The sequence below is a fragment of the Leptonychotes weddellii genome, chromosome 8 (genome assembly GCF_054177405.1).
Source record: "Leptonychotes weddellii isolate Sample4059 chromosome 8, ASM5417740v2, whole genome shotgun sequence".
In the NCBI taxonomy this organism is placed as follows: Eukaryota; Metazoa; Chordata; class Mammalia; order Carnivora; family Phocidae; genus Leptonychotes; species Leptonychotes weddellii.
Genome location: NC_138376.1, coordinates 99891665 through 99906020, shown reverse-complemented (window position 1 = coordinate 99906020; position 14356 = coordinate 99891665). Strand labels below are relative to the sequence as shown.

General features: G+C 37.5%; 1 protein-coding gene and 1 pseudogene across 8 annotated transcripts in view; one reads left to right on the top strand and one right to left on the bottom strand.

Annotated features, from left to right (window-relative positions):
- The window catches only part of L3MBTL3 (L3MBTL histone methyl-lysine binding protein 3), a 120553-nt gene that overhangs the window by 88616 nt on the left and 17581 nt on the right, over positions 1 to 14356 (bottom strand). For all 8 annotated transcript variants that reach the window (XM_031031603.2, XM_006736654.3, XM_031031605.2 and 5 more), the window contains exons 3-4: positions 6616 to 6732; positions 26 to 137 (exon numbers count right to left, since the gene is read on the bottom strand). In XM_031031603.2, the coding sequence (XP_030887463.1) occupies positions 26 to 137; positions 6616 to 6717 (214 nt within the window). In that variant the 5' untranslated portion in view covers positions 6718 to 6732. The remainder of the gene's footprint in view (positions 1 to 25; positions 138 to 6615; positions 6733 to 14356) is intronic.
- LOC102729142 (homeobox protein NANOG-like) lies at positions 7563 to 9052 on the top strand (annotated as a pseudogene).

The window sequence follows — 14356 nt, the reverse complement described above, 5'->3', positions numbered from 1 at the left end:
GGCCCTGCAGACGACCCATTCTTACCTTCTTGAGCAGTTGGTACCATCCAAGTTGTGGTAGCTGTTGCTTTTTTCACGTTTTCCATCTCACTCTCATCTGTGATAACTTCCAGGGCTCCAAACTCGTTCACCCGAAACTAGAGACAACATGGTGGAAAGAGGCGACATTTACAAAACCACTCAAAATGGTAATTGTTTCATGGCTGACCGTATAGTCTTTAAGCAAAGTAATTATGCTTTAAAAGTTCATTTCAGCAAATAGATCTAGATAAGCCCTCTACTAATATTAAGTCCTTTGCATTTTACTAATTTGGGGATTCGGGGAAGGGAAAACAGAACAAAAGCAGCAAGGTACTTCTTCGAGTACGATAACCAACCAACCCTACACTGTGTCAGTAGAACTGACTGCTCACTCCATGTACTCTATAAATTCAAACACCAGTTTTTGCTAGGACTTTTTTTTTCTTCCTTATTTCGTACTACTACTTACTTAGTAATCAAAATTAGTAAAAGAAGAATGACTGTTTTCCCAGGAATCAACTTGTCTCACCCAAGTTCACCTAGGCCAAGAGAAAGAAATCTCTCTTCCAGAAATAATGACCTGCACTCGCATCTCCTTATATTTCCAAGATGTAGATGAGGAAGGCTGATGTGTGACCATGTGAGCCCCAGCTCCATACTTCTTTCTTTCACTGCTTTTTGGAATTCTCCATCCTATTCACCTGGAGTCCTCCAAAACAACTGGTAAAGTCTATGGAGATCTGAACAAATCTACTAGCTACTGGCCAATGCTATCACTAAAAATTATAGGCATTTTGATTTCATGGACATTTTGATTCCAAATATTGAAAATTTCCTCTCATCTCATGGCAAGCTTCAAATCAAATATGTTTCTGCAATAGCCTGGTTGTACTGTGCATGTGTTGAAGGCTTAACTACTATCTACGTGCAGGGACCCCACTCCCCCAATCCCCTTTGAAACAACTAAGTTTTCTCTCCTATTCATGAAGTTCAAAGTTTTCCACAGTCCTCTATTTTTCCATAAAATAAAATAACACCAAGGATCCACTAATTTTGACAGCTGATGAAAAACTGGAAAGCTCATGATTCAAAAGATTATAAAACTTTTTTGCTTAAAGTTTTTAGATCTTTCGCAGAAATATGGATGAGCATGCCAATATGTAGTAGGAAACTTAAGACCTTCCACTCCCCAATCTAAAACATCTATTTAGTCAACATGCCCACAGGAGGATTCATTTAATCATTCAGACTACCAGTCAGAAAAAGCTGAAGCAAAAATTACTATTCTTTCCACCAGGAAAACACGGCACCTTAAAAAATTTTATGCATGTACTCTACAGTGATTAAAAGCTCTTTAGGCCGACAAAACTGAAATTGTTAATAAAAGTGAAAATGTTTTCTACTACGTATTTCAGATAGAAGTTCCCAGCTAACATGTGTTTACTATACCTAGTGTGCTCACCTAAAAATATCAGTCTAGGAAGTGGCAAAAAGGTAACTGAGAGGAAAAGAGCTAAAAATAACTTTACTTTTTGGAAAAAAACATTTTAAATGGTCTACTCTGAAAAGGGAGTATTTCAAAATAAAGCTGACAGTACCATCTACTGGGCAAGAGTAGAAAAAACAAGCCATAATGTTACTAATTAATGATATTAAAGAGTACGACAAAAAATAAATTCTGCATGAAAGTTTAACAAAACAATAGGCATGACCTTTGTCATTCAGTTCAGGTAAGTAATTTTACTTTTATTATATGCTGATGTTAATTTACACCTATTTGAAAACTATAAAATGTGAGAAACAGCACCATTTGCATTACACTGAGAGTCTCCTGTGGTATTAAGTTTCCAAATTGCCGCTAAGCTGGGAGGCACCCTGCATTTCCAACACTGAGAAAGAGAACACCACTCAGTGGAATCTTTAAATAAACATTCAGAGTTATGACACTTGGAAGCTTTAGGCTCAACTACTCTCAAAGTTAAAAGATAATATTCCCACAATACAACAATTAATCCCAATTATCTTTTCCTTCTAATACTTATTGCCAGGAACTGAACTACAGCCAAAGTACAAAGTAAAGATGTCACAACACTCAGGGACACAACTAACTCCTGTAAGCCAGGGATCCATAGTTGGACTTCAGGAGATTGATGAATCCCATGAAATACATGCAAAATTACGTCAGGAGCACATATGTATTTTTCTGGGGATCGGGTTCATAAGTTTCATCATATTCCCAAAGGCATCCTATAACCCTGAAAAAGTAAAGAACATCTCACCAAAGTTACTTTATCTCAAAAATTAACCTCCAAGTGTTTTCAAAGTATCCTATTGTATGCAAAAAGACATAGGGATTAATTTTTTTTTTTTTTCTGGCTTCTCAATTTGGATTTACTGTCTTTCACAATGTTGCTATTGTAGAAAATGCTGGACCACATAGGCTGGTAGGTGCTGCCAGCATTACTGGAGTTCCACAGATGGAATTCCAGAAAGACTGACACATTCCCTAACATTTTTTTCCCCCAATAAAACCCTCAGGTTCTGAAATGGGGAATGCTTTTATGAATGGTTTTAGAGCCATGGAGGCTTGAAATAATCCCTCTTATTTCTTTTTTCAAAGTTATTAGTTCTTTTAACTTAGGCATCTAAAAAGCAGCATAAAAATTTATTGAGTGGCTCCATTCCATAATCAAGAACATCAAAATTATAAACTTTACAAAAGAAATTTATTAAGCACATCAAACACATCAGCTGACATTGTAATTTGTTCTGTTAGTGGATACAACTAGGTCAGTCAGAAAACAATTATGCCTGAAATATACAAGGGGTTGCAAAGGTTGGTTTGTTTAGCTTGGCTTGAACTACCTTTAATTGATTCAATTCTCTTCTTTATTTTTTCTTGTAGAGGCAAAGGATCCTTCGCTGATTTTTGCCCGTCTTTAATAACAGATCACTAAAAGACGCTGCCGAGGTTACTATTTTTGTTTTATTACTTTCCATGTTGAAATGTGAGTTCTACTTACTGATCTGTTTTAAGAGCAAAGATTTTGGTAACTACACATTTCTGAACATTCATCACAACAAAGCAAAACTGCACTAAGCACAGTGAATTTTCCAGTTGGGTTTCTGCATTGCTGCTGCAGGGTCTTGCTCTCAGTTAAGTGGCAACTATTCTTACTAGATAAGATGCTATCGCTCCCAGGAGTGCATCTGCATTTTACTAAAGGATTTCAAACAGCTAAATCCTTATGACCCAGAGGAATAATTCTCTGTGGATAAATTTCAGACATCAATTAGAAGTTCAGAGAGAGAAACTGCTTAGGGACAGGGAGCCCTACCATGCACCTTCCCACTACCACTTAATACCTGCCTGTTTGTATGGCTGGTCCTGAGAAATTAATCTACAAATACTAATTTGCCATTTTACAGAATAATTAGGCAGTGGTACAGTTTCCAAAGCTTGTTTAAGCAAAAATGTCTTGTGGATGACTATAATATTTCCAAGAGGGCCAGTGGACACTTGCCGTTCTCCCCTAACACTATACATTCTTAGGCTAGTCCTTCTCTTTCTTGCCTACCATCCCTGCCAGCAGAAGTCTTCACATCCATGCCGACCTATTTTCAGACACCTGAAGCCCACATGACAGCTACTTCCCAAAGCCTTCCTGATCCCTCCAGCTAAAATAATACCTCCTCTAAATTGCACTAACATTCTCCCTGTATCTCTTTTGTTATGAAAACATTTTCTCCCTTTAGACAGTAGTATAGTAGTATTAAGAGAATCGATTTCAGTATCAGAAAAGCCCGGCTTTAGACGCAGTTCTGCCAATATCTTGACCTTGAGCAAATGCTTTAACCATTCTGGGCCTCTGTTTTCCCATCTGTAAACTGACAACAGTGACAAGAACTGTCACTGTTAAAGAAAAGGATTAAATAAAAAGATGCAGATAAAGTGCTCATCAGAGAGTAAGCTCTCTATTCTTTCCACTGCTGCACCCAAATGAAAAGATTTTGCACTCCGTTTTATATAAAGATTGGTTAGTCCAGGATGAAGAGGGGCAAAGGGATTCCAGCAACAGGAAAAAGCATAAACAGACCAAGGTTTGAAGCCTTCAACTAGCTAGTTGGGCTGGAAAGGAAACAAGATGGCACAGAAGGGTGAAATGAGATGCAGTGGAGGAAAGTAGCGGCCAGATCACCAAAAACTTCTGTGATAAACTTTGCCATGAAAGACAGGAAACTGCTAAAGGATTTTAAGCAGAAGAGTGACATAACTTGATTGGCCAGCAACGTTTTACAGAGAAACGTTCTTTCAAAATGGCAGTAAACTGAAGCATATAAAAACCTGTTCCCATGATAAGAAACTGACTTCTGTGTATTAGCTGATTATATGGGCTGCACTAATCTGAGCTGGCTGTCTTAGGAGAGCACCTTGTTTATGAGGAAATCCACATACCTATACCCATTAAAAAACAGAAGCTTCAGTAATGTAAGATAGACAAGGCACGATGTCAGAGAGTAAATCTCATGCTTTATTCAAAGTTCTTTTTAGTATCTTATTTTTGTGAAAAACCAATTTCTCAATCAGGTCTCTTAAACAACTCAGACATTAATACCAGGAGCAAGTGATTTAGAAATCCTAAGTAACATAATCAACTGGCTTGTTCTTCAATCTCTTCAGGTAAAAATGGTTATAAAGTACAAAAAAATTTTTTAATTTTTTTTTTTTAGAAGTGGGGTTTCAAACCGTCTACAGTACATATAGTGAATTGGATACATGGCAATTACCTAGGTAATTAGATGAACCTAAAAGTCAAATAAAATAAACCAGATTATAATACCCACTAAGTGGCTTAATTACCTGATTACCTTAATAAAAGTAATAGGTTAATTCCTAAAATCCATTGTTTAGAAAACCTTCAGGCAATTTAAATTTCTTAGGGATGGAAAGTTCAAAATCTAACTGCACAAAAGTTATAAATTTCATCATCTACCTGACATCAAAATAACACAGTTGAGAAGGAACAAAAATGTACAAGGAAAATACAAGAATAAAGCAATAAAAAAAAAAAAGGCAGCTTACATAATATATCACAAAGCCAGAAAAGATATAATTTGTTAAGTGTTTCCATATGTTATTTTTTTCAATCCTTATAACCACCTTGTGACATAGATCCTATTTCCTCATTTTATAGATAAAGATTCTGAAACTTAGGAAATTTAAATAACTTGACAAAGCTCATGTAGCTACTATGAGGCTGACATTATAAGCGTCTGGAACAGTTTTCTTTCTCACAAATTTCAGCACTCGATTCCCATCATATCTAATCCAGATGAACATTTGGAGAATGTTAGAGCAGATAAAATCCTGAGTATTCATTTAATTCCTTATTTCACCAAAAAGGAAACTGGCCCAAAGAGACTAACTGACTTGTTCAAGGTCATACAGAACTAAAACTAAAAATCATATCTCCTTTCCAGATTTCAATGAACCTCACTGCAGTATTTTTGTTAAGCTAAACTCAGATAGATAGATACATTGGCACACTGCACTTAATTCAATCTAACCCAACTAAAATCTAAGTATTCTTCCAATGACGGATTGTCCAGATCTCACCACTGAGGATGAACTAGAATGGGCTTGGCTGAGATACTTGTCAAGTAGCCACTAAAAGGTACTGGATTCCAGGAAGCCACTATTTGGGGGCAGGAACTTCTATTCAAGATAGACCACAACACCAACCACTACAGAGGAAAGCCAAGTAACAGCCAGTTAGGGTGATTAGAAGTTCAAACACCTGAGTAACCACATACAAACACAAAGTCTAAAAGGCCACAGACAGGTTCAAGGTCCCAGAGATAGGATTAGAGCAAAAACACATTAGAAATGAGAGGTGGGGGTGACTGGCTTCCCGGATGAGCGCTTGCATAACTATGTTTCATAGGGCAGCAGAGGTGGTCCTACCATGGGTTTAGGGAGGCTTGAGAAAAGGGGCAGGATGAGCACACAGGAAAGGAGCAGACTGAAGCATCACTCTCTGAAGAGAGTTCTCATCTATATAAAAGCAACCTGGTTTACAGGAAGGACCAGCTTTTGAACAAGTGATTATATAAAAATCCATATTTATAGTATAAATAATTTAAGGGAGGAGAATAACCCTGTCTATTCAATATTTTAACCTTATCCAGTTTTTAATAGAGAAAACTAGGGCACAGGGAATGTGGTTATTCATTTAAAGTTATAAAGTTCATAACTAAAAAACATAGGAAGCTAGGTCTTCTAAACCTACCATTTCCATATTTATTGTCCATCATGATAAAGTCAAACCTGGGATGATCCTCTGGAAGCTACAATTCAACTTCTGCAAAATAAGAACATATTGCCAAAATATTCCCATCCACCACCCCAAGTGACAAAGACTTCTGCCAAGTCGTCAGCATTTCAAATTGTCTTGAAAATTTACTGTAGAGATCTGGGCATCATATGAAGCCTAGAGGGTTATGCTTAATGCTTTTAATTCTTCTCTCACATATTTAGTCAAATTTATTTTCATAAACACACACAGATAACTGTATTTAATAAAGACAGCTTACCTTTAAGTCACTTCCGGGTAATGTGCCTACTCCATCTTTCCAGTCCATAACACTGAATACATCAAACTCTTGACCACTTGTGCTAGAGGCAGATTCAGTCATGATTTATTTTTGAACCTGGAAGGGGGGGAAAGGTATATCATTAAATATTCTACTTACAAATCAGTTTTTATTTTAGTGGCCACTGCCTCAGTTTCCCTTAATTATGTAATTTTCTTGATCACAAATCTCATATCCATAGATCTAGAAATAAATGCTTCAAAAATATCATGTTTTTCTTAGTGTAATCCCTGGTAAATTATAGAAGAAACAATATTACTAAAATTTATAAATTAGAAAGTGTCAACTTTTCTATTCTTAAAAAGGAATTGTTTCATAGCATATTCATCTAAAATAAAAAATCATGACATATATAAATAGAAATTGTTGCCCACTAAGTAGTTTTTTTGTTGTTGTTGCTTTAAGATATTGAAAAGAGAGTGGGTATAAAGAACAGAATTAATATTAATAATAATAACAAAATGAAGCCATTTAGATAATAAAAAAGAACAAGAAAATGCCAGTCCATGAGGACTGTCATCTACACTAAACTTGTCAATTAAGTGTGCTGTGTCAATTCAATGAATTCACAGGGTGATTGATTCTTTCAGTAAATTGATTAATTTAACTCAGTCGAGATATCTGCCAATTTGATGTTCTGGGAAATAGGGAAGCAGTCTTAAAATATACAGCAAAATCTAATAATAAGGCTATGTTAAGATAACCAAGTCAACTAGCTAACTGTGATAATGCTTTTAATTTGCATTTTTTTAAAAACTGCAAAACAGTTTTCCATAATCACACTGTTAGTGGTCACATTGATACTGTTATTCCGAGACTGCTGTCTATGTGGTATGGGATAAAAAAAAGTAAGTAATTATGTTGGTGTCATTGATAAGCAATGAAAGATGGGTAAGTCCTAAATTTGAAGGATTTTTTGCCCAGTGACAAAATCTAGAAACAACCAACAGTAATGAGCAGCCACTTGCTCAGACTGTGGTCTCTAAATACCATTTCTCTGAGGTCTTCCCAGAGAAGGGGCTGGTTTCTGCTCAGTGGCAGATGTGCAAGATGAATCTGGAACTGGTCAACAAAAAGCAAGGAAGCTATCAAAGACAACAGAGATCATATCAAAAGAACTCAGAAGCCAACTTGAAGAGGCTCCTGCTGGCCAAACTAAGGACAGGATTCCTGCAAAGAACTGAAACACATCAAGGAAGTTTAAATCCATGAGTTCATATTGATATTGAAAACAAACAAACCAACCAAGAACACTTCATTGATCACCTTTTGAGACTACAAGGGAACCAACTCATTATCTGGAAAAAGAAACAAGGATTTACCCTGCCTACATTGCATGAGACCCATGGGAACTGCACCTCAGGGTAGCCAAATCATTGGTGAGAGGAAGTTTCAGTTTAGAAAGAGTTCCTGCTAATAAATAAAGGAGAGACAGGATTAACTGAGAATTCGCAAGGATCCAGCTCTGCCCCAATGCCCGCCTGGCCCCGAAGCACCCAGTTCTAGGGACTCTTCTCCAATGCCTGAGATTTATGGGCCTGAAGAAAATTATGCATCCCTGCAAAATGTCATCTGCTGAGACACCCCACGTGCAGACTGTCTCTCCTCTTCCTTCCTCTATTGATCTGCTTGTTCAGGACAGCCCCGACTCCTCCACCAGTCCCAGGGTAAAACTACCACCCACTTCTGGTGAGGAGACAACAGTGAGGAAGGAAGACACGGCCCAGGGCAAGAAACAGATCAGGACCGTGTTCTCTCCGACCCAACTCTATGTCCTCAATGATTGATTTCAGAGACAGAAATACCTCAGTCTCCAGCAGATGCAAGAACTTTCCAACATTCTGAACCTTAGCTATAAGCAGGTGAAGACCTGGTTCCAGAACCAGAGAATGAAATATAAGAGGTGCAGAAAAACCACTGACCAGAGGAGAGCAAGAGTGTGACTCAGAACAGCACAGCAACCGCAGAATACCCAGGCTTCTATTCCTACCACCAGGGATACCTGAGGAACACTTCCAGAAACCTTCCAGTATGGAGGAACCAGACCTGGAATAACCCGAATTGGAACAACCAAACCTGAAACAGCCAGTCTTGGAGCAACCACTCCTGGAATGGCCAGTCTTGGAGCAACCATTCCTGAACCAGTCAGACCTGGTGCCCCCAAGCCTGGAACAATAAGCTCCAGAACTGTGGAGAGGAATCCCTGTAGCCCCAGATCCAATTCCAGCAAAATTCCATCAGCAATTTGGAGTCCATCTTAGAAACTTCTGGGGAAAGCCATAGTGTAATACAACAATCCGTTAAGTATTTTAGTACCCAGCAAATAATGGATTTGTTTCCAAATTACTCTGTGAACATAGAGCCCGAAGCTGTGTGACTATGAGTATATTATTCGATCTCAGTTTGGGCGGTGGCTATATTACTTCTCCTAGGCTTTGTCTTTTAAGGTCCTATATATCTCTGCCTCCATATTCTGTTTCCCATTATTCTTTTTTTTTTTTTTTTTAAGATTTTATTTATTTGACAGAGAGAGACACAGCAAGAGAGGGAACACAAGCAGGGGGAGCGTGAGAGGGAGAAGCAGGCTTCCTGCAGAGCAGGGAGCCTGATGCGGGGCTCGTGATCCCAGGATCCTGGGATTATGACCTGAGCCGAAGGCAGATGCTTAACGACTGAGCCACCCAGGCGCCCCACCCATTATTCTTATTGTGTCCATTGAGGGGGTACGATTGGAGTCAAAGAGGTTTCAGTAGCATTGGCTGCTATGGACAATATGATAAAAAGTGTTTCTGGCTATAGATAACTAGATACAATCCTAATGTAGATAGCTTTAGGCTCTAGAATCTAACCTAAAGAATAGGAAGTGAAGATACAAAGACGTGTGATGAAGGATAATTTGTATTTTCTGAGATTGTGAGGCTTTTCTTGTTAATAACCTCAACTGTTAATTTGTTCATTTTTCTAGTATTTGTAGAAAGATGTTTTGTATTTTAATGTATCATGATAATAGTACCAGTTTGGCTGACTGGTTTACAGGTTTAAGTACAAATAAATAAAATGCCCACTTTACCCTTAAAAAAAATAAAAAAAAAAATAAGGAATGACAATACTGAAACATTACCGTTTTCAATCCTCGGTAAATGAATGGCTTTGGCAATGGCCATCGATGACCACTAAGAATACAAACCCAACACCATCTGTGAAGTCGTCTTGCCAAGAAAAAACCAAATCAAACCTAATCTGATCAAGTCCAGTTACAGGAAATACCAGAGACAAAGAGACATGTTAAATCACACCGTAAAAATAGAGAGGGAGTAAAATTCAGACTGTCAGAAACTCTTAGCAACAATTCTCAAAGTGTGGTCCACAGACGCTGGGAGGACCTGAGACCCTTTCAAAAGGCCCAAGAAGTCAAAACTATTTTCATAAAAATACCCATGATTTGCTTTCTTTGCTATGTTGACATCTGCACCGATGGGACAGAAGCGACGATGAGTAAATAGGGCACCCGAGGGTAGGAGTAGTCATTTGCCTCCTTTACCACCTTGCACTTACAGGAAACACCAGTTTCACTAGAGATCATCCTTGATGAAGTCAAGTCACAGCTTTCATTAAGTCTTGATATGTAAATACACATCTTTTTAATATTCTGTGTGATGAAAGGGGAAGCACACACAGAGCGCTTGGGTGTGTCAAAGTACCAAGGAAGAGCACCTGTGAACTGTTTGAGACACAAGCTGAATGAGCTGCTTTTTCCATGGGATGCCATTGATTTAACAAACTCTTGTTCATTCAGGTTTGGGTATCTGGCAAATATTTTGTCAAAAATAAATGAAGTGAGCCTGTCAGCAACAAGGAAAACACTGACAGCATTTGTTGCTGAAGACACAATTTGAGCATTCAAGGGAAAACCATGATTTTGGAAAACGTGTATCTACCACCATGATCTTGACAGCTTCCCAGTAGCTAAATACTTTTCTAAGGAGATGGGTGGTAATAGTCATGAATAGGATTTTTAAAATATTTTATATTTGACATATGTCAACATTTGGGAGATTTGCATAACTCAGTGAAGCAGTATTTTCCAAATAACCATGCTTGATGTCACAAAATTATGCATGGAAAGGATCCATTTAAGTGTATGACAGACCAATGGATTTTAATGTAGTATGAAAAGTTCATTGTCAGGGTTTCAAATTGCCCACTGCAACTTACCTTTAAGAAACTACCACTTGTCAACTTTTGGTGTAGTATCACAGAAGGATGTCCACCATTTAATGAAAAAACTTAAAATACTCCTCCCCCTTTCCAACCCCACATCTGTGTAAAGCAGATTTTCTTCATACACCTCAACCAAAACAACATATTGCAACAGATTGAATGCAGAAGCAGATATGAAAATCCAGCTATTTTCTATTAAGCCAGACATGAAAGAGATTTTCAAAAATGGAACACAGTGCCACTTCTCTCATTTTTCCATTATGGAAACTATGATTATGTTTCATGAAAACTGTGCAGACATGTATTAACATAATGGGCTTGCTACCGCTATCTTTAAGTAAATAGTTTAAATTATGTATTTTAATTTTAAATACAGAAAATATTAATAGATATAACCCATACAAACAATAGCTCTTTGGGGTTTTCAGTCATTCTTAAGAGGGTCAAAGAGACTTGAGAGCCACTGCTGCATATAGGATAAAAACTTGGCTTTCTGCCACACAGACACATACACACGCACAAGGCCAGGAGTAAAAAAATCCATGGAAGAGGAAATCTGAAACTTAGATTAAGAGATTTGAGTGACATATTAATAAAGCACAATATCATAATTCATAAATCTTGTTTGGACCCTGATTTAAACCATTTTTTAAAGAAGACGATGAAGATTAGACAGGAAGGGAAGCATGAATGCCACCTGGCTATTTGATGATGTACAAAAACACTGATTTTTCTGGAGGGATGATGATGGCATGTACTTTCAAAAGGGGACTTCGTCCTTGTCAACTGAAACCGACAGATGGAATGATTAAGTTAGGAATTTGCTATAAATTAGTCAAGACAGTGAAGTGGTGAAATAAACAGGCAACGTGCTGGTAATTCTCAAGAAGTCTGAAAGGGCCCATAGCAGTTTATTATACTACATCTTAGGTTTATAAGTGCTTCAAAAATTCTATAATAGAAATATATTTTAAGTGCAGTCTCTTTAGATACATAATACACATTTATTTCTTAAATAGTCAATAGAAAAAAAACCTGTGTTTCTTTGAATTATAGCTAGCTTTTGTTGAAGTTTATTAGATGCTTCCATATTCTTTCTTCCTTTGTCCCCTTTAAATGAGCAAATGTCAAATGTTACATATTAAGTCTATTTCTGATCATTTCAAATTTTATAGTCTGAAATTGAAGAAGTACTAGATTTCACTACCATTAGGACTTAACCCTTAAAACAAACTAAGATGTGAAGGCCTGAGGAAGATTAATCTAAGAAACAGTGAAGATGTGAAGTGAATTAAGACTTGCACTTAAGTTCTCTACAACTCCTACCTCACTAAATAGAGATCAGCAACAAAATCAACTTCCTTATTAAGTGTTGTAGGAGTGGCAACTTTTTCTTGATAGACAGTAGAGTGACAGAATAATTTCCCCCCTGGTGGATAAACTGGGTAAAACCTGAGTGATCCATGGAAAAGAAAGTTTTACTATTCTTTCTCTAATCACAATAGCATTTATTCACCAGGTACTCAGTGTCAGACATTAATACGTATACTTTTTAATTTATTAATTCAATCTCACCTTCTTCCAGAAAAGGATTCAAAGCAGCAATTTACATATATTATTTCATTTCTTTCTTTCTCACAAAAAGATGGGTTCTAATAATCCCTCCAGTCTACACTGAAGAAAGTGAGTTGCAGAGTTCAGTAATTCACCCAAAACCTTATCTGGTGGCATGGCCAATATCTGAAACCAGGTAAGTCTGATTCCAACCGTGGGCTTTTTTCTCAACCACTGTCTTGTCTTGTCTCAGAGTCTTACCCCTCTAAGAATCTGGCTAAACCTACTTCTCCCTAAGTTATTCCTTAGACATGACAAATCCAGAAACCAATTTACTAGGGCCGAAGTTCTTGATTTATGTATATCAGTGCAATTGTATCCTTTTAATAAAATATCATCAAATATATACTTATTAACAAAGTGTCATTAAGACACATATACAACAGAAATACAATTTCAGTCTTTTCCCAGGCGCCTGGGTGGTTCAGTCGTTAACCGTCTGCCTTCGGCTCAGGTCATGATCCCAGGGTCCTGGGATCGAGCCCCACATCGGGCTCCCTGCTCGTCAGGAAGTCTGCATCTCCCTCTCCCACTCCCCCTGCTTGTGTTCCCTCTCTCGCCTGTGTCTCTCTCTGTCAAATACATAAATAAAATCTTTAAAAAAATAAAAAACATAAATGCATAAAATTCACAACAACAAAATCCTGTCTGTGACTAGGAGAAGGAATAGAAAGCAGGAGAAATATAAAAGTTAGCCCTATACAAAACCCGCAGTAAATGTTCACGACACATTTTTATAAATACTGAGAATTTGCTTTTGCTCCATAAAACATCAGTGATGTTTCACAGTGTACTCTACCTATAAGCACATTTCTAAAATTTATAAAAAATTTTCTATTCATTGTTTCACTTTAAGGTTTGTGAACATTGTGTATAAAATACGATAGCATAAAAATATTTACCATGTTGTCTTTCCCATTATCTGATTTTGAAGCCAAATGGCTACTTGCACTATCACAAGAAGTCTGAATGGCTAGGACATTTTCTATCATCTCTTCATCAGACAGAACATCCAACAACCAATATTATTTTAACAGAAGCTGCTTCTTCATGACACCCTAAGTCTTCCTCCTTTGTTTTCATTCTCCAGAAGTGTGCACACTTGCATACATACAAAGTCTTTTCACTTCAATCAGTTGGGGTCCTAAGAATGAAGCAGTTTTGTTTTTTTCCCCCCACGACTTAGAAATGCTTTGTTTTATGTTTTCTTTAATTATCACCTGGTGTGATTCCACAATCCCATGTGTAACCTATATTCCACGGACTATAAAAAGCAGGTAGGTAATAGAGTAACTCACAATGCAAGTCACAAACAGCATCTCTCATCCTGCAGAAAATCTCATCCCCAATCTCTTGTTAATGATGCTGAGATTTCCTAGGGAAGTGTCTCAAAAGTGCACCATGATGGGTCCTCTGTGCTATCAGCGAAGAGCCACTACTGTCCTCTTAACCTCTTCTAAATCCTAACAGTCTCTAGCCACTGCTGATGTCAAAAAGGACCACTTTGGGGTTCACTTATCCAGAAAATACACCAGTGCAGCTTTTGATATTTTGATTCCCACTAGCTTTCCTATCATGACTGGAAATGGTTAAAATCAAGGGTTCTGATGTCCAATGTGCTTCTACCAACGCTCACTGTTAGGAGCTGATGCCTTCACCGAAGGCAGAGACCATTACTGTTGACACTAATTCAAACATATTAGACTCCCAAAGTCCCTCTTTGGTGCAACAGTTCACTTTAGCTTTTACTCATTTTTATTACAATCTTCTTGCCCTAAGCCTCCAACAAAAGGGCTGGAAGACAGATTAAATGACATGCAACACTGTCCTCAGAATTACCTTCTGT